The sequence below is a fragment of the Lissotriton vulgaris genome, unplaced genomic scaffold (assembly GCF_964263255.1).
Source record: "Lissotriton vulgaris unplaced genomic scaffold, aLisVul1.2 SCAFFOLD_340, whole genome shotgun sequence".
Classification (NCBI taxonomy): Eukaryota; Metazoa; Chordata; class Amphibia; order Caudata; family Salamandridae; genus Lissotriton; species Lissotriton vulgaris.
In genome coordinates this window covers 757569-783011 of record NW_028249633.1, presented here as the reverse complement: position 1 = coordinate 783011, position 25443 = coordinate 757569, and the positions used below count along the sequence as shown (strand labels likewise).

Sequence of the window (25443 nt, the reverse complement as noted above, 5' to 3'; positions counted from 1 at the left end):
CTAGCTTGGCGGGATAGTGCCTTGGGAGAGAGAGGAATTGATTAGGTCAGTAGCCAATGGGGTGATGGTTGAAGTCACTAATTTTAGGATGTTAAGTGGTGCAGGATCGACAGGGGAGGCACTTTTTACTAATCCGAGAATTGTGAGGAATCCCTCCCTGGTGGTTGGAGAGAAGGAGTCAAAGTGTGGGGAGACATTTGGGGCACTGGAAAAATTGGGTTATGGCAGCTGGTCTGAGATTGGGAGACTTTTTAAGATGTTTTGAATTTTTGTTGAGAAATATTCCGCGAGTTGGTTACATCTGAGCCCTGAGGTGTCGGTGGTGGGGGGCGGGTCAGGGACTTTAAGGAGTTCCTTAACAATACGGAAGGTCTCTCTAGATGAATTAGTGGAGGCTCGAATTTTCTCATCAAAAAAGGCAGCCTGGGTAGCTTTGAGGGAGGCTTTGTAGGACCTAATGGCTGTTCTATATTCAACTTTCTTGTTAATGGCCCAATCTTTCCTCCATGCACGTTCTAACTTTATGCATAGCTTTCTCTGGTCCCTGAGTTCAGAGGTGAACCAGGGAGATTTGAAAGGTCTGCTTTTTTTTCCCCACAATTTTCCTAGGTAGGACGTGGTCAAGTGAGTTTGCAATCCAAAATGAGCAATTTTTGTCCGCCACTTAAGGGTCTGGATCGTGTGCAGGGGTTGAGAGCTCTAATAGGCTTTTCCAGAGTTTGGACCAGGGTCTTTCTAGATTGCCTGTCGGCGGGGCTTGTGGAGTCTCAGTGGAGGTTTGCCAGGTGAACGGGATTAGAAAATGGTCAGACCATGGGATAGGCAGTGGTTCCTGGGTTCTAGAGCAGTAATGTTGGAGAATATAGGGTCAAGGAGATGCCCTTTTATGTGTGTGGCGTGGGGGCTTTTGAGGAGGAGCTCGTAGGACTTTAGGTCGAGTGTTAGCTCGCCTGCTACTTTGTCTAAAGGGTCGTCGAAGTGTAGATTTAAATCTCCCAGCAGTGTGAAATTGTAGGAAGTAATTGCTTGGGAGATGACTGTCTCTAGAAGCGAGCTGCAAAAAACCCAGAGGGTGGTACAAGAGAAGACCTAAGATTGTTTTTGTGGGGGAGATCTGGATAATAAAGTGAGCATTCTCACAGTCTAGGGTGCAGCTGTCAACTAGCCGGCAGGAGAGACTGTTTTTCTGAATAATCGGGATCCCACCCCCTTTGCCACTTGGTCTGTTGCGGTGTTGAATGAGGTATCTTGGGGGGAGGGCCTGGACTATGTCCGGGTCGGAGTTGGTGGATAACCAGGTTTCCGTTAAAGACAATATGTCAAATTTTTGGTCCTGCAGCAGTGAGTAGATTTCTAGGGTGTGTTTGGGCAGGGACCTGCAGTTCAGTAGGGCCATACTTATGCGTGTTTCTGCAGAAGGAGGGGTCTTTTTTTGTCAAGAGGGAATATTGGCATGAGGTGCAGGGGCTGTGTGGTCTCACTGGAGTAAATGCGTAAAGGCACGCAGTGTTTATGTCCAGTCTCCATTTGAGGAGTGAATCACGTGAGTAGGTGATGTTGGAGGTGGGGGAAGGACAGGAATTCCTGTCCCTGGGCCCGTTCTGGCGCGGATGGGCGCAGATGGGCTTGCCTCTGGCGCACCATCAGCGCGCCCGCTGCGCGCGCACACGTTGTGTAGTTCATTTTATAGTCTATGGCCAGTGTAGCCCGCAGCATTAGCCCGTGGAAATGCGCCCGAGTAAGAGATCCCGCGTCCCAAGTCAGCCCTAAATCGGCCGCCTGGAAATGCGAAAACCCCCGGAGAAAGCGAGTGCAGCAGGTAAGAAGAGAAGTGGGTTTTTAAAAGAATAACACAATAAAAGAAAAGTGTACTCGCACAATTAAAAATAGCGTTCCTCTGATTCTCTGATTCCCGGCTTCCGCCTCAGGAATCTCTATCAATGAGTGCTGGATTTTCTGGCTCCATATGTAGTCTATGGCCAGTGTAGCCCACAGCACTAGCCTGCCGACCTCCACTCCCCCAAAGATGGCGCCCGTGGAAATGCGCCCAAGTAAGAGATTCCGCGTCCCAAGTCAGCCCTAAATTGGCTGCCTGGAAATGCGGAAACCCCCAGCGAGAGCGAGTGCATCAGGTAAGAAGAGAAGTAGGTTTTTAAAAGAATAACACAATAAAAGAAAAGCATTCTCACACAATTAAAAATAGCGTTCCTCTGATTCCCGACTTCCGCCTCAGGAATCTCTATCAATCAAGGGAGTTACACGCCAAAATAACCCCTGGTCACCCTCTAGGTAACGTGACACGAGCAGTAAGGCTAATCCCGGAGGCAATGTAAGTTAAGTATGTGAGCACGCACCCACCAGCAACAACAACCCAGGCCCCCCACAAAAGGAACTCCACACAAAGTTATATCAAAGATAGCCTTTGTATTATACCAAACACATTAGATAAGGAACACACACTTTACAATGTGCCACTGGCACGGGCAGAATTTACAGGGGATTATGTACACAGGACAGGGCCACATGGACCACTGTCAGGAATAAGCACTTTTAGAACTAGCACTTGGTAGAATTAGCACTTTGTAGGAATAATGCTTAGCACATAGAACATATAATAACTGTAGCGCCAAATAACAAATGTAGCACACAACCAGTAACCACTGGTAAAAGGTAAGTACCACCTACGCAATCCTAAACACCTTAGGCAAATATCACGCAGGGAACCATGAACTCACTAGCATCACCTATACTAGGAAAAACAACCTCCTAAGCATGAAAACACATTCGGAGGTATAGGCCAGACGCTTTGTACATGATGCATAAAAACACATTCAGAGGTATTGGCCAGAAGCTTCACACATGATGCATAAAAACACATTCAGAGGTATAGGCCAGAAGCTTCACACATGATGCATGAAAACACATTCAGAGATATAGGCCAGAAGCTTCACACATGATTCATAAAAACACATTCAGAGGAATAGGCCAGAAGCTTCACACATGCTGCATGAAAAAACATACAGAGGTATAGGCCAGAAGCTTCACACATGAATCACATTAGGGTCCAGGTTGCGCCACTGCGCCAAAACCTAAACGTAGCGGCTGCCCACTACTTGCTGGGCAGCTGGGGACAAGAGCCAGGCCTAAAAGCTGCAGCTGGCACTAACTGCTGCGCAGCTAGGGAAGGCCAAGGTAGGGATGAAAGAGTGTGTCTCACTCCTGAGTTCACAAACACAGGTCCCCTAGAAAGAAAACCTAAACGTAGCAGCTGCCCACTACTTGCTGGGCAGCTGAGGACAAACTGCGGCATGGGATCTCACTGGCCCTTAATACAAAACTACGCAGATTGGGAGCCTTCTAGGCTCTGGAACAATGCTGCGGCACAGGATGGAGCCATCTAGGCTCTGGACACAGCTTTGCCCCAAATCACGTGGGAGGCTCATGGGCTCTGGAGAAACAACTGGGGCCTCAGGAGCCTCGTGGCTATAAATAAACAAATGCCCTCGCATTGGGCGAGCGGCCGGTGGTCAGCCGGGGCCGCTCTGCCACCAAAACTGCCCCAAATTTACGTGGGAGTCACGCTCAGGGGACTCAAAGAACAATGGCCCCCCGAGCCCCCGTGGGCTTGGGCAGAAATGGTGGGGCGGCCCACTGCCATCCGGGGTCGTCCTACAAGCCACCAACATACTGTGCCTCACGCTGGCACCAACACCCGCCTGGAGCCCCCAGCCCATTTTCACTCACCGGGCTGCTGTCCTCCGGCAGGGCTCCTCTGGGCAGGCGGCAGGACATCTATGGTGATCGCGGTGGGGGCAGGCAGCGGCAATGTGACTCGCGCCCCCCTCCGCGGTGTACTGCTGCTGGCTCAGGCCTCTTCGGGGCAGCGCTTCTCTCTCGCTGCTGGTGGCCCCGGGGCTTTCCAAAGCTCACGGGAGCCCCAGGCCGTGGAAGGACTCCTCTCCTTCTCTCTGGGCTCAAGGAGATGGGGTGGGCTCCCAACCTCCTCTTCTGGCCGCACTTCCTGGTTGCCGCGTCACTTCCGTCCAGCAGCCCGCCCACAGCCAGGTGGGCCACGGGCGGCAGCTGCATCCTTCGGGCATTTCACAAGGGGTAGGCACCCTCGAAGCCTCAAATAAACGGAGAAGCGGGGTGGGCACCCGCTGAGGAGCATATAAACGGGGTGGTACCCGTAAATCAAAATAATTAAATCAGGTCGTATGCAGGCATAATGCAGAGTGGGCACCTGCATGAAGGGGCCACAGGGGGAATCCCTACGCTCGTGATTCCCTCCACAGGGCCACAGGAGAAAGGAGCCCAACGCACCCACGGTGCCCACAGGGAGCATCAATTCCTGGGGCAAAGGCAACAGCAAAGAAAAGGGTCCTGGAGGTCAGGGGAGCATGTAGGACCCAGGGGCCAGCACACAGGGCACTCCAGCAAGGAGTCAGCCCCCATGGCGGTCCCTCCTGGGCCCCACCATCAGCAAGCCCCACTCTGTCAGGGTTCAGGAAGTAGAGGGGTCCTCCAGGCATCCAGGGGCTGGGCAGGGCCCAGGGAGGCAAGCCTTTCCCTGGGCTCCAGCAGCATCACGCCTCTGGTAGATTCAAGTCAGGAAACAAGAACATTTAACATGAGGTTACAGCCTCTTGTTATACACAAAATCCCTTTGTCTCTAGGGTGTAGGGTGGGGGCAAAACTAGACGCAGCTGGTTCTGGAGCAATCTGTTGCTCAGCCCCTCTCCCCATTCACTGGCCAGGCTAGGGTAATCAGTCGCACCACAGGGGGCGGAGCCAGCATTGTGTAGGGAAAGCCCAGCCCTATTCAGGTCCCAGGTGCACTCCTCCCTCACATCAATCATGCAGATCTCTCCACTCACCACCGGGGCAGACTCATCCTGACTCCTGGAGCCAGGCACACTAGCCAGCTCCTGCTAATCACAAGCCAGCCAATTCACATAAATTACACAGACATGCCAACTTCTAGAAGTGGCACTTCCACACTAGACACAATAACGCTGCACACATCATCACGCAGCATTCACTCTCACGAGTTCGCACATACCAAACTCGCCCCTGCACTCCCCACGCATCCGGAACTACCAGGGACACATACATTCCCCATGCATTCCTTTGGGAGGGCAGGCCAACCTTACCACACGCACGCACTTTACCCTGGGACACAGTGGTAAAGTGCGCAGAAACCAAAAATCACTAACACCAAGTCACATATCAAAAGCAAAAAGTTTAGGGGTTAACCTGCCCAAAGGGCCAAGTCCAACAAGGCCCATAGGAATGAATGGGAATTACCGAATCGTAAATACTGATTCTTAAATACCGAATATTACCGATTCATTAATATTTACTGAATTGTTATCTATATACCATTTACAGATTCTGAAATACTGAATTGGTAAAATTTGGTATTTTATAATCGGTAAATGTAAATTACCTACATATGGCCCATAATCTCTTAAATATTCATTTACAAAACAGTATAGTAAAGTACAACAGTATATTTTTCTTAGATGCATCACAACAGATATAGAGCAAAATGTCACTGTTGAAAGGCCTTGTGAAATTGAGCAATCCACTGGCATCCCTGCCAAACAGACAGAGCAAGTGACAACCAAAAGAAAAACTACAGTTCCACCACCCCCTGGTTTCCCAGACCTGGGTGATGAACGAACCGCAGACAGACAGATGTGTCACAGGTCTTAGCATAAGTGTTCTCATGTCACAGCGGGAACAGAGTCAAGCTTAAGTAGCCTCTCTGTGCCTGATGTCTCAAAAAGTAGGTGCCCATGCCAACACACATCTAGTACCGATGTTGGTGATACTACACAGGCAGGAGCTGTTGAGAAAAGTAGTGTAAGTAAAGGTCAAAGAAAGCAATACGCTGTTTGTTTGTCTGTTCATATGCAATTTGTGTCTTACCATGTTTATTTAACCGCATCGATGCGGTGAATTTTCCCACTGTGCGCTGGAAAATTCAAAAAACCGCGGTAGATGACGAGCTCAGCTCGTCATCAGCATACGAGCGCCGTAGCTGATGACGAGCTTAGCTCGTCATCAGCATCGAAGGGGTTAAGGAGAAAACACTCAACAATTATGAAAAAAGTTGTTTATGATGTACATTTTGTGATCTTTTAACACAAAAGGAGAATAAATACTGAATAAAAGGACATATTTGACACAAACCATCATCAAGCATGTGGTAATGTTTTAGTTTCCAATATTCCCTTTTTACATAAGTTCCAAATAATTATTTGTGATCTCAGCACAATGTGCTCTACCCTCCACAGCATGAGAGGTGTCCTGTTGGTGTTGTATTTGTACTCTCAATGACAGAGTGTGTAGAGTTTTGAGTACTGTTGTATCTCCACTCTCTCCTTGTACTTGGATATAAATATGGTGTCAAAATTCAAGGACATAATGCATATGCACTGTCTCCTGAAATGTTATGAAACAAAAAATAGTATCTCTTTTTAGTTTGCATGACAAACTGAGGGTACCATTTCCATATGGGCTTAACAAGCTGAAAATTGTCACCAAAATCACCTTGAGACAGCCTTTTGTATATCCGACAGTGGCAGAACATATGTAAGTGATGCCTGAAAATTGAGCTGCAAGGCCTGTCATACAGGATTCATCACACATAATTTGTATTTTGAGGGAGTGACTATTTTTGCGTTTTTTAAAAATGAGGACTTCATTTACCAGAAACTGAGGCATTGGCAGCAATGCGTCAGTTTCCTTGTGTCAGTGCCAAATGTTCTTGTAACACTATGGATGCGCTGTATTCACCACAGTAATAGAGTGATGCAGTGAAATGTTGTATATTTCCCTGTACCACTTCTATGTGGCGTTTTTGTGTGTGGAAATGCCTACCCTGGCAAAGGTATATTGTAACGCAGGGGTCTAAAAACTGATACATTGGACCCAATGCATCAGTTTGTAGATATGGAGCAGTGTGGTGGACTGATTGTGCTGCTGCATACAAAAAGTGGCTTGGGGAGACACAAGGGGCTTGTAAATAGGCCCCTGCATTAATTATCAGATGTGCTCAAATAGCAATATGTGTACCATCAACACACCCCATGACATTGGACAAATGTGCCAGATGATAAAATAATGTTTTTCATGCTGTAAGTCTCTTAAGATTCAGGAAAATAAATCAATTCATTACTTTTAGACAACATAAGATCAGAAAACATATGGAAAAATATATGACTATGCACTTTGGTACAATCTCCTGCTACTGCTTTCACTCTCTGTCAACTTCAAGATGTGAAAAAAGGTTTAAGCAACACAGTCCCTGAACATGCAGTGGAATAATACTGCTTCTGTCTGTGGGAGTCTGTAGGTGTGGCTGTAAATCAGCAATCAATTCCAAAATAACCTAACTACTGAACTGAACATGTATTCATCACATATGTCCTCCGCACATTGAACAAGGTTACCCTAACCGTAAAAACCCTCACCTGTCTCCTCTCCTCTCAAATTCCTCATCATCCTTGCCAAAACATACAATGCTGCTATTGTGAAAGGGTCTGATGCATTTAGGGACAGTTTTCATAGGTTGCACCCGATAAGCACCCAATTGAAATTGCTTGTAGTTGCATTTCCTTAAAATTGCATTTTGCGACTAGTCGCAATTAGGAAATCTTCATACATAGAGATTGCAACTCACCATTTAGAAATTCATGGTTGTTGTCACTTATTTAGAATCACAAAAATAGTGATTTCAAAAAGGAAGGAATCACAATTTGGAGCAGCCAAATAGCCTTTTGTACATTCTGAAAGGGACTTTTGCATTCAACAAATAGCGACTCGGTCCATTTGCGAATGCAAAAACCTTTTGTACATCTAGGCCCAGCATATGCATTCAACATGACCGCATTGCACAGTACTGCAATATCCCTGTATTGTACTCCGCCCATGCACACATACACACACTGTAGATGCACCACACCTGCACTGCACATCAAAACGATGCAGGCCAAGGTGTGAGCTAAACACACAGTAGTGGGATTATGATTGGTTGATTCTTCAAGACTTTTGGCCTCACTCCGGTGACACAGGTCTAAGAGCACCAGATCACTACTAATGATCACTACAAGGTTTGGTGCAACCACCACTCTTGTGCTGATTAACTCTTGGTAAAAGCAGTAGCTTTCATAACTGTGACGGTAGTGCTTTGCATGTCCCTTCCAGTCCAATAAGACCGCAGTCCTTGAAACAAGCATATGGTTTGGCAAAATTGCATGATCAATGTTTACCTATGGAAACAAAAATGAGCATTAGGTTTTCAAATATAAGTACAGTTGGGGCACTCAGTCCAGGGGTGCATGCCTCTTACCATATGGAGGAATTTCCAATCCCAACAGAGTGTGGGTGGTTTAAAAGAAAACCATTAAAAAACATATCCATCCATACTCTAGCCTTGTTTTATACATTTTAAGAAGGGTCTTTTCCTTCTACAGCATATCACTGCGTTGCACAGTGGGTGGATGTAGTAGTTTCCTTTTAAGATGTTATGATGTCATTGTCATGACAATGGAATGCTGTTGTTTGAATACCAGGAAAGGCAGTTCCTGGAAGCTGTGGAGATGAACAGTTAATAAACTATTTGTTCTTGCACCTACCTGGTTTGGCGTAATTACTACAAAATTGGCAACGAGGTGACTGTTCCTCTCTCCACCCACGTGTGCAGCGATTGTCCTCAGAGTATTCAGTGTCTTCAGTCATCTCTGACTCTTCTATGAAGGGTGCAGTCCAAGATGTCATCTGGCTGAGACGTCAAGGGAAAGTACGTCTTCTTTTCATCTGCTCTTCATCTGCCCAAGGATCAACTTTACACCTCCTCTTTGTGCTGTGTTGCTGGTGAGATTAATTTGGTTACCCATTCAGTTATTGATTTCTCCCAACGTTAGAGAGTTATTCTGGGCAATTTTTAAAAGGGTGGATGTACTTTGTTTCTGATACTTTGCCCATTGCTGCTGGGACTCATTACAGTGTTTACTTTAACACGCTATTTGTGCTGTGCTCGGAAAGACACGCTGTTTGTACTGTGTTCGGAAGTGTCTCCCAGGAGGTGTCTGTTGATATCCTTTGGACCAGGGATCCTTCCACCTTCAGGTTTTTTAGGTCTCGGCCTATTTCCATTCCGCAGGAATGGAATAGGGCAAGTCTATAGCAGTGAAACCAAGAGTTTCACCATGAGCCCAAAAAAGAGGTTTTTCACGAGTGCATGTGCTCTCGTGCACAAGCTTGCCCGAGCCTTCTGCCTGCCTCCTGCCTTGAAGGTAATCTGCTTCTCTGCCCCTGCTGTTCCCTCCCACTCGCTCGCACATCAAAGGCTGCTCACTCAAACACCATATGCCTGCTCCCCACCCCCGCCCCCCACCAGACTTCATTGGAATGTGCTATGTGCATTCTCCCCTCCCTTTCAGCCCTTTTAGCCTCTTTCCCAGCTCCCAGCCGGACCCTCCTTTCGACTATCTCGTTATCTTCTCCACTCTCGCCTCATTTTTACTTTATTTTCTCTCCCGGCCTTGTAAAAATGCCCCCTCTCCCATGCACTAAATCACACTTTTCTTTTGATCCACATACTTGAGTCACTTATGCGCTGCCCTGCACTAGTGAGCGGTGTTGCATCCAGAACTGGAGCGTCTTCACCCCGTGCAGTGTAGGTGACATGTGACGGCTCCAGAGAAGAAATGTGCTCTTAAACCCTGGACGAGCAGCGCTCCCTGAAGCCGCTCTGCTCGCAGCAGGCACCTCTGCACTGCAAGCCTGCTCGCATTGTCAGCTTTGGCACGGGTTTTAACCCTATGCGCAGCCGGTATTTCCAGGGTGTGCTCGCGCTATCGAATACATCTTCTTGTACCCGGAGAGGAGCTGTGGTATTAGAGATCTATCACGGCTGAGTCTGGGCACCCCTGGAGCGCCTCACTTGGCACGTTAATACAGGGGCCTTCAGGATTGCTGTTGGCATACAAGCGAGTGGTAGTGTTGTCTGTATTTTGGTGCCAGTGGTGGTGTTTCCTCTATTTACATGCAAGTGGTAGTGTTTTCTCTTCACAGTCAAATAGTAGTGTCTTCTGTTCAGGTGCAATTTGCAGTATTTATTCTGTTTACGTTCTGGTGGTTGTTTTACATTCTGGTGGTTGTGTTTTCAACCAAGTGATAATGTGTTTTCTGTTCACAATCGAGTGGTAGTGTGTGTTCTGGTTACATGCGAGCTGTAGTGTGTGTTCTGTTTACGTATAGGTGGAAGTGTGCTGCATTAGCGTATGTGTTTTCTATTTGCATGCAAGCTGGAGTGCATTTTCTGTTTAAATGAGTGTTGGTGTGTTTTTTCTGTTTAAGTGGTAATACAACTTTTTTTTATATATCGCAAACTTGCCCCAAGAGCATTAAAGCCTTTAAATCAGTATCAGTTTTTTTTTTTAGAAACCTGGGGAGTTTAAGTGATGTGCCCAGAATCACAGCATGTTGAGCTGATGCCAGGACTCGAACCTGGTTCCGCAGTTCCAGAGTCGACAGCTCTCTCTGGCAGGCCTAATGTCACATATGAGTAGTAGTGTGTTTTCTGTTTCTAAGTGAGTGGTGATGTTTTTCCGGTTAGTTATGCGGTCAAATTTTGGCATCTGTTGACACCAGCAAAAGTACTGCTGTTCAGGTGTGCATTAACGGACTGAGCTATCTCCCTGTTTACTATGAGTTGGTATCCACTGACTCTCACTCTTTAATGTTTTGTTTAATTCGAGTTGTTGGTGTGTTAAAATTCTTGTTCTGCTGTTTGATTCTGCTTTATGTGCAGAGATGTTGATTTTATTTAGTTGAACTTTAGTGTTGCATGTATTTAAGTTCCAGGATGCTTGCGTAGTTGCACAACTTTAGCTCAGAAACGAGCCTTAGGGCTCGCCTTATCCTGACCTGCATCCTGAGGGTTGCCCATCCCCCGTCCAACAGATTTGCTCAATATATTAGCTAGGTGCAGGAGTAATGCCAGTCACACTGGCGTAATTCGCATAATCCCGGGAAGGCCACACGCTGCTGTTGTGTAAAATTGCCCATTACAAACTGTCGCGTAAATATGCAGCAGTGATCTGCTAAATGAAATCATGGCGGGGCTGAAACAATGCACATACATGTTAAGGGCGAAATGCAACCTCCCTTCCAAAATTGACATAAGTACTCATTTCACGTGAAGATGTATCCCTAAATGACGTATTTACATTATGTGCAAATACGTGAAAGCAAATTACACATATTTCTCAAGTCTTTCCCATGCCTTGCTTTTTGTTATCTTGTCTTCTTCTCTGGTTTAGTGTTGCTGCCCGATGGGCATATTTGAGTTTATCCAGCGTTCCTATACCTCAACCGATGTACTTCAGGGTGTTATGCATGCGCTGCACGTCATAGAGCTCGTCTAGGCGCTGCATCCATATGTTGGGGGCTATATGGCCAAGATTGGTGCTGTTTAACCATTCTCGTACCAGCCCTGGAGCCACAATGAGCCAGTGGCTGGTCTAAGGCGCCTTCACCCTCCTTGCGCCTGGATTTGGTAAAATTGCTCTTTTGAGCGAGCTGGCTAGTAAATACCATCCCCCCTCCCTTCGCTGGCCTTCGAACCGTCGCATTGTGCAGTTAGTATCAAATATTTAACAGCTTCTTGGCTTCCAGCGCCGGACTCCTGCTCTCGCCTCAGACAGTGAAATGTGTCAATTGTGCCAGAGAGGCCATTCTCCGCGGAGGATGGGTACCTGCATTATTTATGCTTTACCGTCTGATAGATGCGCGGTCCATTTATGAGTATAATCTCATGTTTATGGACTGCATGGCCCTTGGTGAGTCACGTGCCTCATCCCGGCTCTTGAAGGACCTGCTGTAGGGGAATAGGGGATCAGTTTGCCGTGCCCTGTGCCCATTCAGTCACTGGCCTCTCTGCTGAGATTGGAAATGACTCTGCTTTCCAATGTGTCTTTTTGTGCAGTGCACCTCGACTACTCAGCGCTCCCAACTTTTTACGTGACCGTCATGTTACAGTGAAAGTTCAAGGTTACAGTAATACACGCTGGAATTTTACTGTGCTTGTTCCATGACGTCAGGGTTGGCACCACTTTAGCATTGCTGTTATTTTTACTGGTATATCATTCCGCTTCCCATAGGTGACATTGCAAAGAACGAGGGACTATTTTAAATCTCAAAAGTATGTTCTATCACCACACTTGTTTGTCAAACAGTTGTTTCTCTAATATCCCCTGCATTCATTACATACAGAAAACAATCCTGTCCTGCTACTTTCTTCCAACACTTGAAAAACGTGATAAACGTCATTTTTGAATGCCTAGGTTTATTTACATCCATTTTCCTATTAATGTTATATATCTATTGGCTTTGCCATTGCTTGAATACATAATGCTTACGATGCCTATTTTGTTTAATAGTGATAACCAGATCTACAACGCGAGAGCGAGCGTAAGAGTGTGAGGCTAGTGGGTATTAACATGAGAAAAGGATGTGAAGTTGCAGTCTTTTTGTTTTTCCAATGTACTGGCCTTGCAATTTTGCGAGCAAATGTAACTGCCTCGCAAGCTGTGCAAGAAAATAACATTCGAGGGACACCTGCCTTCACAGCTGCGGTCGGCATTGTTTTATCGCAGAAGCATCGTGCTAAACGGTGTACTTTTTTCTGGCCGATGCCCATCACGAATACTAAAGAGGGGCACATTCGTGGGTTGAAACTGAGGACGGCACACTGCTTCCTTTCATACCGTTTATCCTCCGGTTATCGAACCAGCAGGTCCTGGAACGGAACAGCTAGACCTCAGCTTGGCCGGGCGCAAAGGTGATACAGCGCTGTTTTTAGGTCTCGAAGGAATGGGAAATGGAGAGAATTCAAGTGCTCAAAATACTCGTGAAACCAAGGGCTTTTTGGTGCGGTTTTCTTCGAGTTCACGAGAATCACGTGACCAAACAAGCACGGGCATCAGCCTCCCTCCCTCCTAATTGCATTTTGTTCACGGCCGCCACCACATCAAAGGGCTTCTCCCAGCGTGTGCTCTGCGGCTTCCCCTCCCCTAATTATTCATGGCTGGCCGGTGGCCGGCCGTACTTTCAGTTTCCCGGCCGCTCTTGTTCTGCTTGCCGCTTTATGATTTTAAACTTTATTGCACAACTAAACAAAAGCACATAACAACGTGGCATGTTCGCTTCCACTTATCTGGTTTACACACATTATGTATCAGTATCCCTTTAAGTCCCAGGATACACGTTACGCTTGCTCTGTGTTAAAACCACACCCACTGACTATACGTCACACGCCACCCAAACCTGCATGGACGGCAGTGCGACCGCCGGTTGCTTTCCACAACTGTTGGGAGCTTTCAGAACGTTTTATCGGTCAGCACATCGCGTGGACTGTTATATTTAACAGTCACTTTAGCATTAATAGCATGTTTTGTGCACGGCGTCTCTTTCACATTACATCGTCACCCTGTTATTTGAGTCTCGTCGAGTTTTTTTGTAATATGCATGTTATCGACGCGGTCAATTTCACTATCACGAACGTTTATCTTTTCCTTCTTTAGCAGAGACATCGTAAACTCATGCACATTGTTGTTTTGGATCTCTCTGCACTACTCTGTTTATACATTTAAACAACCCAGTATTTTTTTGTTATTTTTTTGTTACTTTATCCAAACGCATATTCATATCGCCCGAGTCTCTACAGACACGATACGTTGGAGGTCCTTTAGACATGGTGATGGCCATTTACAGTGATTTTCTCCTAGAGTTAAGATCTTTTCATTTGATTTGCCTTATAGATATTCTCCTGATGCCGAAATGCATTGGGAATCGATGTTTACATCATTGTTATTGATTATGCTTATCACAGTACCGGAAATTGAGTACATGGAGCAAAGAGTCAAGAATTATTGATATCTTTACATGGATTTATGTTCTACAATAAAAGAAATACATTTTTCAACATTCACATTTGGGAACTTGTTTGAGTGATTTTGGCTGTGATCCACAGCATCGAAAATCCAGTGCCCAGGAAGACACTTATAGGTCTGTATAGGTGCTACTTGTTAATTGTACAACCTTATCAGTGAGGCAGCTTGTTATAGATACATTAATTAACTCATAAACCCTGAGGGAATATTTATGTTTCCCACCCTGCAGCTGCAGAGTCTGAATCCAGAAATTAAACACCCCAACCCATCCCCAAAAATGGCATAAATTAGGAGCAGACTGGGCATCCTTCTGGACAGAACCGTTGTTTACAGCGCGTAACATAAGTAAAGGCAAGATACAAGCTTGTTTTGCCTTGCTATAATCAAAGGCCATGTGTGGTATGTTTTTCCTTCCGTTTGGCTAGTTTGCTTTACCAGTGCTTTTTTTTTTTTAAGGACGGGGAAACTAAGCGAGTTGCCCAAGATCACAGAATGTTGAGACGTCGCCGAGATTCGAACCTGTTTTTCCAGTTCCTAAATCGGCAGCTGAGCTCTGGCCATGTTCTTGGCACAACGGAAGACTCATAGAAGCCACACAAGATGGCGCTCTGATTCTGCCATAATACTTAGCTGCTAATTTTGAACACCACCCGCTGTAACATGGCCGCACCAGAGGCCCGTGCTAGGCTTCTCTTCATTACGTCCTTGTTTCCGTTTTGCATCATCCTGACAAATCAAACCCAGGGGCCTCGTCTGATTGGCTGAAAAGGTGATAGCTCAGGGCGCGATTGGATTAAACCTGGAAAATAAACAGAGAGGGCAGGAAATGTCATTGGCTCTGCTTCAAAGTAAACACTGTTTAAAAAAATATAGACTGAAGCGAACACTTACTGAAATGGAAACAAAAGAGAGACCACATTATCGTAATTTCTTTAATCGGAGGTCATCATGGAGTAGGTATTTCAAGTTCCAGTTGAGAGGCGCAACCCCTGAATCCTTTGCATAAAATACCCTTCTGATTTGAAGGGGGCTTATTTACTTTTATACTTGACTAAGCGCAATGGCAAGCGTCATATAGTAAGGGCGAAATATAATTACAAATGCTTTAACAACTTTATAAAGTAAGGCTGTTCGATAGCCGCACCATTTTTTATTGGGGAGAGGATGTGGCCTAACGACCAGAGCTGCCGACTTCAGATTTGAGGATTCACTGGGCTCGAGTCTCGGCGTCAACTCAACATTCTGTGTCCTGTAATGTAACTAGTCCTCATGTAAACCGCTCGAGGTCACGTTATATAAAACTGCAAAGATAACAAGGATTTGCATTGCAATAGGTCTCGCAGTTGTGAGAGTTTTGAGCTATTGGCATTGTAAATGGCAATGCCTTTATTTACGTGTTGGTTTTTAAAACATAAATACAAGGCATTGTCATTTACAATATGAATAGCTTAATTTCTCGCACATACAACCACTCACACATACAACCACTCACACATACAACCACTCACACATACAACCACTCACACATACAACCACCCACACATACAACCACTCACACATACAACCACCCACACATACAACCACTCACACATACAACCACTCAAACAACTACACACACAACCACACACAACCGCACACACACAAACACACACATCTGTCGCCCTCCCTCTATCTATTCCCCTCACTCTAGCTATCTATTGCCCTCACTCTATCTCTCTATCGCCCTCACTCTCTATCAGTCTATCTATCGATCGCCTTCACTCTATCTATCGCCCTCACTCTATCTATCGCCCTCACTCTATCTATCGCCCTCACTGTCTATCTATCTATCGCCCTCACTCTGTCTATCTATCTATCGCCGTCACTCTGTCTAACTATCCATCGCCCTCTATCTATCTATCGCTCCACCACAGCATCGCTCAGGGGCACCACAGCATCACTCAGCACCACCACAGCATCACTCAGCACTACCATAGCATCACTGGTTCAAATATGTTCTCTCAATGTTTGAAGCTTTATTGCAAATGTCACAAAAAAATGTTAATATTTCACTTCTGTTCTTGGATTTTAGTCACTGAACATAATCTTCACAACAGTTATTTACAAAAGTTTAAGCTATTGCCATTAAAAATTACAATCACTTTTATTTAAGTATTAATTATTTAAAAAACATTAAAAGCCAATGTTAATTGTAATATCAATACATCTAAGTAAAGGCAATACAAAACGTGTCACATTACTAATACTAAAAGTGTCACATATGCTAAAGTTAAAAGTATTGGCATTGTAAATCACAAAACATAAATATAAAATGTCATTTACAAAACCAATAGCTCCAACTTTCCTACTGCGAGACCTATTGGCAACGCCAGTGCTTGTCTCTGTATGGGGACGTCGTAGAATCCTCTGTGGGAGATAGAGGAGAGTGTGTGCCCTGTTGCTTGGTTACCAAGTGAGTAAGCGCGTCTCCGGCATTAGAGGAGAGAAAGCACGTCAGTGCGCCTGTTGCTTGGTTACCAGAGCGTCAGAGGAGTGTGTCAGCCCATCTTTGTCAGCGAGTCGGAGGAGAGAAAGCACGTCAGCGTGTCTCCAGTCCTTGAGGAGAGAGTGCACATTGCAGCAGATTTATCCCATTGTTGGAAATGTGCGCGTCCTGTTGTTTGGGTACAAGGTACGTCAATCTTTCTACAGCGTAAGAGGAGGGAAATATTCTGCTTGACTGCTTAAGGATCTTCTTAAATAGCAAAGTTGTACCTTAAGTTTGCTACAAATACGTCTGGGACATTTCGCTTACTTGCTGTGAGTAAACCAATGAAAGAGACTTTATTAGCTGCGAGTACCTTGCTGTGACTTTGCGTTGACTTTTTCTGTTTGCCTAGACCATTTTTTATGATTGTGTGTATCAGGCACTGTGTCTATGTTTGGAGACTGGGTTAACTGCAAACTAAATGGAATTTTCAAGTGTGCTATTTTGAAGATTGTGTCAGCACATATTTCTCATCAAAAGCCAATAGGTGACATATTTTGTGTGCGTTATTGTAATCCAACAGTATTGGTTGGCTATTTCTTTTTCTTCATCACCTGAATTTTATTTTTCTCAAACTGTATTTTACTTCGTACTGCACAATATAGCAATTTACTTTGTTATACTCTGTCACAATACCTTTTGGTGTTATTTTAATCTTTCCTTTTCTCCACAGGCATTTATCTGACATTTATATTCATATTGCTTGTTCAGTCTAGATCATGCAGAATGTACAACCTCCTCCCCCTTTTTTACAGCTTCCAGGTAATCCACCAGTCAAGTGGAAAGTATGGTATAGAGCTTTCGTTAAATATTTAGTTGCTATTGGGGGCTCAAAATTTAGCGCTCAAAGGAATTGATTAATTTTAGAACACAATCTGGGGTTTGAGGGACAAGCTGTCTTAGAACATTTACCTCCTCTAGCTATTGTTGAGGGTGAAGATTAAATAGATGTTTATGATCTTGCTGTAGCCATGCTGGAGAAACAATTTGTTGTGAAAAGTAGCCTAGTGGTTGGTAGGCACAAGTTTTTTTACCAGAGAACAAGAGAGTGATGAGAGTTTAGTGTTGTATGTAGCAGTGTTGCGCATTTTAGCTTCAGTGTGCGAATTTGAACATTTCACGTCTCAACTCATTCATGACCAAATTGTGGTACACTGTAGAGACAAGAAGGTCCAAGAGAAATTGCTAACTTTAAAGTATCCTTCTCTTGAAGAGACGGTTACCATTGTAAAGAGTATCAAACTGTCTCAAAAAGCCTCAAAGGAGCTTAAACCCGATAAGAGTGTTGTGAATGCTATTAAGGAACATAAAGATATGAGTGAGAAGTCACAATCAGATTAGGTAAAACCTCACCCTGAACAAAAAGGGATTACGTCTACATACACTAGAACAGAAAAAAGGGTTCCTATTCTAGAAATCTCTGTACCAAGTGTTGTTTCCCGTCTCATTTCCCTAATTCAAGAGTTTGGCTGGCAAAAAATGCATCATGTCGGAAATGTGGGAAACAGGAATATTTTGCTAAAGTGTGTGGTTTCCGGAGAAGTATCAATGTTCTGTACTCTGAAGAATCTAAGAAAGATTCTATGTCTGAAGTTGTAAGTTCTCTTACTGAATTAGTGGTTGTGGTCAAGGATGACTCAGAGGGCTGGGTTGATCCCATAGTGGATGTTTTTGTAGATGGTAAGTGTTTGCAACTACTAGTGGATTCAGGGGCACGTATGACAATGATCACAGATGAGTTGTTTGAGAGTACATGGGGGGATACACCTCTTAATCCTACTGATAGAAGTCCTGTCTCTTATGAAGGGAGGAAAATTGAGTTGTCTGGGTTTTTTGTCACTTCTCTTGTTTTTAAAGACAGGTGCATCGAAGGGAAAGTTTACGTGGCCAAGAAATGACTTAACATTCTTGGTTGGTACCATCAGGAGTTGATTGGTATGACTCTCAGACCTGGGGCGGGAGAACAGGTTTTTCTTGTGAGTTAACAATCTGAAGGTGAGGATTTAGGGTATTGGTCAACCAAGTTTTCTAAAGTCTTTGGAGAGTCGCTGAGATCTATCGAAGGATTCAAGCATTTGATTGGAGTCAAGGAAGGGGCTCTTCCAGTTAAACACAAATTGTGTAATGTGCCTTTCAATATAAGGGATGATTTGTCATTAGAACTCAAGAGAATGTTTGAGTCAGGAGTCATCGAACCGATCAAATCCTCACTCTGGTTATCTCCATTGGTGGTGGCACAAAAAAGAAATTGTACCCTTAGGGTATGGATTGACATGCGAAGTCTAAATAGAGAGATCCTGATAGACTCACATCCCCTACCCCATATTGACGAAATCCTTCCAAGGTTTGCTGGTATGAGGTACTTCTCAAAGATCGATTTCGCATCAGCATATCATCAGGTTGAGCTGGACCCAACATGCAAGCATCTTACTGCTTTTCTCTCATCCGTTGGCACCTTTCAGTTTAGGAGGATGCCGTTTGGTTTGGCTTCAGCAGCTTCAGTCTTCCAGCGGGTCATGGAAAAGGTTTTGGAAGGTGTTGCTGATACGGTTGTTTTTCAAGACAACATTTTGGTAGCTGGAAAGAACAAGGAGTTGCATGGCAAAAGTTTTGGAGAGATTAGAAAGCAAGGGGATTGTAGCGGACAAACTCAAAAGTGTTTTTTGTGTTGAGTCGATTGAATATCTTGGACACCAAATTTCTGGTGACGGAATTGTTCCTAGGGAGGGTCTCATTGAGGCCATTTCCAAAGCCCCATGTCCGGTCTCAAAAGAACAAGTCTCTTCATTTCGAGATCTGTGCAAATTTTACACAAAGTTTATTTCTAATTTTGTTGCCAAAACTGTTCACATGCGTGAACTTCTGAAGAAAAAGGTGAACTTTATCTGGAATGACTCTTGTCAAGAAGAATTTGTACAGATAAAAAAAGAATTGGAGTCATGCGGTATGCTTACTCCTTTTGACCCTCTTTTCCAATGCACAGTGTCTGTGGATGCCAGTCTAGATTGTTTAGGGGGGATGATTTCTCAATTCAAGGAAGGGAAAGAGTACACTGTAGGGTTCGCGTCAAGAGCTTTGCGTCTCAGTGAAAATAATTACTCGGTGATTGAAAGAGAATTGTTAGCGTGTTGCTGGGCTGTCGAACGTTTTAAGTGTTTTTTGTGGGGAAAGACCTTTAAACTTCTTACAGATCAACAGCCTCTCATTCCCTCACTTGAAGGTCGAGTTGTAAAAGACCATACTCCCAGAATCGCAAGGTCGAACTCTAAGTTGTTGCAATATCATTTTGTTGTGGCACATATTGCCTGTGGATGCAACACACAAGCTGATTATCTTTCTAGGTCCCCTCTGCCCTTTATCAAAGAAGACTATGACCATGATGTGGATGAAGAGTGTCTCATTGCTGCAGTTGACGTTTGCTGTGTGGCAACGTTCAATGAACATGACTGGTTTTTGGCAATGGAGACTGGTTGTGTACTTGTGAGAGTGAAACATTTTATTGTTACCGGATGGCCAAAGAAAAAACACTTAGATAGTGATCTTCACCCGTTTGCAAAAGGTGCTGATGAAATTACTTTGGAAGGGGGAGAGATGGTCATGCGTGGGTATAAATTTGTTCCTCCTGAGTCTCTCAGAAGTCACCTCATTCATGCTGGTCATGAGGGACACCTGGGACAAACAAGTACTAAGAAAAGAATTCGGAGTGTGTATTGGTGGCCTTCCATTAACCGCCAAATCACTGATATTGTGGAAGGTTGCATAACTTGTTTTACTAGTGATAAACGTATAAAAATCGTTTCACCCCCAATACAACAGGTTTAAGTACCAAATAGTCTGTGGTTGAAGTTGGCCATTGACTTTGTGGGACCTTTTAATGTGCTTCCTAACAAATGTAAGTTTGAGCTGGTTGTGGCTGATTATTTCAGCAAGTGGTGGGAGGTACACTTTATGACAGATCCCAATTCAAATGAAGTCATTACATTTCTTCAAACTCTATTTGCCAGGAAAGGTTTTCTCAAGGAAATTGTGTCCGACAATGGGGTACAGTTTACCTCCAAAGAGATGTCTAATTTTCTGGTTCAGTGTGGTGTCACTCACAGATGTTTCGCACTGTATCACCCACAGGCCAATGGTTTTATTGAGCGCCCGAACCGCATCCTTGTTGAGTGCGTACAGTGGGCTGTTTCATCCAGAGTTGACATTAAGGAAGCAGTCCAAAGTATGTTGTGGGCACAGCGCACTACACTGAGTGCAGGTTCTGATTCAAGTCCTTTTTCTCTTCTCAGGGGAAGAGAAGCTTTATTTCACATGTGCCCTGCTTGTATGAAAAGGTGCGGTTTATTGTAAATTTGCTAGGGGAGACAAGACAACAGAGACTCTTTGTTAACACCTTCTGTTCATACACGAGGAGGTCTTGGTTCCTCTTCTCAACCCATTGACCCAGAAGCTAGTGCATTTAAGTCCACTGTTTCTGTAGGAGATTGGCCGAGGATTAAGTCTCCTCCTAATGTTCCCAAGGGGTTGTCTAAATTTGGTCCTCCTGTTAAAGTGGATGTTACCTCATGTTTTGCTGTGAGAGTAAATAAAAAAATTGGTGGAATTTGTCCAGAATTTACAAGATTCCCATGAAAGTTGTTGTACACCTGGGTTTGGACCCAGGAAACACCAATATTTCTGTTTCACCTCGAAAGGAAGACCACTATTAATAAAAGTACTACTTTGAAATATGTTCCTCCATGGAGGAGTAATAGGAAAAGTGTCCTGCCGAATCGGTTAAATCTTTAACTGAGTTTCTTCTATTTTTCGCATTTCTCTAGTACTGTTTGTTTTCTTTCGCCTTTAGTCCTTTATTCTTTTCTGCTTTCTCCTGCTTTCTTCTTTCTTGTAATATAAACGGAAAGGAAAGAGATGTTGTAGTAGTTTCCCTTTAAGATGCAATGATGTTATTGTCATGACAATGGAATGCGGTAGTTTGAATCCAAGGAAAGGCAGTTCCTGGAAGCTGTGGAGATGAACAGTCAATAAACTTCTTGCTCTTGCACTTACCTGGTTTGGCATAATTACTACAGTAGGTTTAAAAGCAGAGGTTGTTTAGACCTTTCAGCACAGAGATGCTGGGGTCACTTCCTACACCATGACTTCCAGCACCTTTGCAGAAGGACGGTTTTAAAGAAGGAGTACTGTGTCTTCGGGCACCTATGAGGTCACTTTCTGCAGACTGGGTGGTGTAATAAGTTAAAGATACAGTGCCGTTTCCACATCAGGGTTCCAGGTTGAGGCTGCTCCTAGGGTCATAGATGGTGCCTCTTCTCTGTCACAAATCCTGAGTCTGGTTTGTTGGGCAGAGTCACCTCTGGCAGAAGCACAAGAGTGACATCACCTCGAAATTGTGGCTCATGGGGGTGCAGTCATTTCAGAATGGAGGATGTGGAGCAATGTTAGCAACTTCAGGATCATCTGGGCAGAGCTTCTGAGGTGTGTCCTACATCACATTATGCAAGCCATGCCCACCTTTGGAGTGTGATTGAAGGTATCTTTCCTATTACTCCTGTTTTACATTTTTGCCTTGAGACCACACTGTTGCACCACAAAAAGAAACTTTTTACAAATTTGACTAAAATTCCTAGGATGTTTTAAGTATTCTGATCAGCTGTGAAAGGTCTGTAATCACCCCTGATGATCAAGTAAAAATGTCAATTGTCAAAAATCGCTGTTCTAGGGACTGTTCCAGTGCCCATCTCCTTGAAACTGATTGGTGAAAAAGTGCATTTTTAGTTTGACTTTGAGTGTGGAATCTATTACTAAACCATAGTACTATTGTAGTCTCAATAACAAGGCATGTTCTTGGTTTTTCAGGTGTTACTCTATGGGACAAGACAACCATTGAGAATGATGTGCGTGTTATTCCGCAACCAAGAACACATTTTCAAATCATCGCCTCTGACACCATCAAAGACAAAGCCTCTGCCCTCAATATCTCAGCCTCCCTTAAAGCAAGTTTCCTGGGGGGGATGGTTGAGGTGGGAGGGGCAGCAAAATATTTAGAGGAGACAAAGACTTCTAAGAAACAAGCCAGAGTGACCCTACAATATTCAACCACAACTAGGTTTGAACAACTGACCATGACACATTTAGGACGAGACAATATCTCTTATCCAGAAATATTTGACCAAGATATGGCAACCCATGTGGTCACTGCTGTGCTGTACGGGGCGCAGGCTTTTTTTGTGTTCGATCGAGAAGTGTCCTCATCTGAGGAAATGAAGGATATACAAGGAGATTTAAAGGGTGCTGTTGATAGAATACCTAAGGTTGCGATTGGAGGGCAAGGAGACATTACCATATCGCAGGATGACAAGAGTAAATTTGAAAAGTTCAATTGCACGTTTTGCGGGGATTTTGCTTTACCAAACAACCCTTCCACTTACGAGGAGGCAATTAATATCTATAAAAGCCTCCCATCACTCCTAGGGGCAAATGGTGAGCACGCAATACCTTCAATGGTCTGGCTGTACCCACTGAGCAAGTTGGACTCCAAGGCACCTCAGCTGGTGCGCAGCATCAGTTCTAAGGTGATTGAAGATGTCCAGGCTGCTATGGAAGACCTAAATGATATTGAAATGGAGTGCAATGACATGCTTACCCAGCCAGCCGCTGTACATTTCCCCAACATCAAGAGTAGAATAAAAACATTTATGAATCTCAGCAATCAGTACAGGATGGGCTTCCAAGCAGACCTTGCTAGAGTCCTACCCGCTGTTCGAGGAGCTGGAGAAGAGGAAAGTGCACTACAGGACATTTTAATCACCAAAGAAAAATCCCCATGTAGTACCACACAACTTTCTGAATTTATGAAATCAAAACAGAATGAGGTAAACTTCGTCAGTGGGTACATAAATTTGTTGACAGAGTCAAAGGCAGTGAAAGTTGTACCTTCTCAGTTGGAAATGAACCAAGTGTTACGTGATCTCAGATTGGAACTTGTGATCTCACTCATGTTCACTTCACTAGGAGAAGAGGAACCTTTTTTATCAGAATTAAATTACTGGCTTACAACAAAACAGTTGAAGGAACCCACCCACCCAACCTCTGGAGAGTGGTTTAACGATATCAATGTGAACCAAAGATCTAGAGCCCTCGTGAACGAGTTCATGGAGTTTACAAGGCTCAATGCCTCAGACAAGAAGATCCAGTTTGTTCTGTCCTCGATTCGTGATCCCAGTAATCCAGGAGTTTCAATTTACTTGTATGAACATGGGGTTCTTAAAGACACAGCATTCCAACCCCCATGCCCTGACACCCCTAAGATAAGTCAAATATCTCATGACAGTGTGCTGGTCACCTGCGCACCGCTGCCTGATGGGACTGACCCAGTGCTGAACTACCATGTGGAGTACAGGACCAGGAGTGAAGATGTCTGGAGCAGCGTTGAAGGAGAGGACACCAGTGACAGGGTCAGCGTGACAGTTCTGGGTCCTAACCGCTGGTACCAGTTTAGACAATCAGCGGTGTCTGCTCGATGGGTCACCTTACCAAGTAAACACACCCACATGATCAAGACCCTTCCATGCAGCCCTCCTGAGATGGTGACAGGCCGGCAGAATGGAACCGGAGACATCACCCTCACCTGGAGGGAGCCTGGCACCATTGGTGCTGGCACCAGAATAAGTGCATACAAGGTGGAATTCACAGAGGAATCTACGGACACAAAGACATGGAAGGAGCAACTGACTGCACAGAAGGTCGAGACCTGCACTATCGGAGGAGTGAACCCCAAATCATCCTACAGATTCCGAGTGTCTGCAATCTGTGGCGACACTGGAAGCAGCGCCGCGAGTGAGGAGTACGTCTTGAAAAGAGACGAGGGTAAGGAACTGTAGTACACCTGACTCACTTCACATACCTCAAGTACACAATGCACACTGTTCACATATTCAGATATGTTGCCTTGTCCAGGGCTTTCTTAGCACAGTGGAACAGCAATTTAAACACAAAACAAACACAGATACAGAACCAATAATTCTCACAGGTCAATAATTAAATAAGTGCACAAACCCAATTCACTGATTTTCCATTTTATTTATTTGTTTCATTTAATACAAATTTACAAATGAGAATAAAAAAAAAGGGAGTAGCTATTCTGCAGGAATTTACACGGCGGCTGCTGAATAACAGAGATTATGTACTATTTGAGTAGTGGCCATGCAGACAGGAGAGAAACTTCACTATTTACCTGTCCGCCGACTAGATAGCAGATATTATGTACTATTTCCCTGGCGGTGGTGCAAATAGCAAGGAAACGTCACTATTTATGCAGAAGTCAACAATATAGCACAGACCATGTACAATTTTGTCGGCAGAAGTGAAAACAGCAAAACAAAATTCACTATTAATCCAGCCTCTGACTAAATAGCAGAGACCATGTTCTATTTGCATGGCAGCTGTGCAAACAGCAAATAACCCAGCCACAACTAGATGGCAAAGATCATGTACTCAGGCAAATAGCAAAGAAGGTTTAATATTTACCAGGCCACTGATGAAATAGTAGAGATTAAGTAACAGTTAGTAAAGAAACCATACAATGTATTTATAATTAAATAGCAGACATTCTGAACTAGGAAACCTGTTGCCAGTTACCGACTAAAGTTTCAATACAGATTAGGTGCACTTGGTGACTATGGCATTTGTAGATGGGGGCAAGAAGAATGTTTTGGAAGTGTTTTGGGACTGCCACAGGGCGTGTCCTGAGCATGCCGGTGTATGATGCACATAACTGACAGCCTGAGTTCTTTGTTCCTGTTTGAGCCTCTGCTCCCACCATCCTTTAGTTCCTCATTTTAGTTTTTTGTGATGGATTAGTCTCTCCATGACAGTCTTTCCTTTGGTTTTATCTACGTTCCTTTGCAGTCTGTGCCCTGTGTTTTCCTCAGTGTCTGTTCACTGTAAGGC

The 25443-nt window shown here is 44.5% G+C and overlaps 1 protein-coding gene across 1 annotated transcript in view; it reads left to right on the top strand.

Moving 5' to 3' along the window:
- LOC147663514 (verrucotoxin subunit beta-like) overlaps positions 1 to 25443 on the top strand; it is a 463930-nt gene that overhangs the window by 117779 nt on the left and 320708 nt on the right. Inside the window, exon 2 of the mRNA XM_086950399.1 lies at positions 22351 to 24360. Coding sequence (XP_086806525.1) covers positions 22351 to 24360 — 2010 coding nt within the window. The remainder of the gene's footprint in view (positions 1 to 22350; positions 24361 to 25443) is intronic.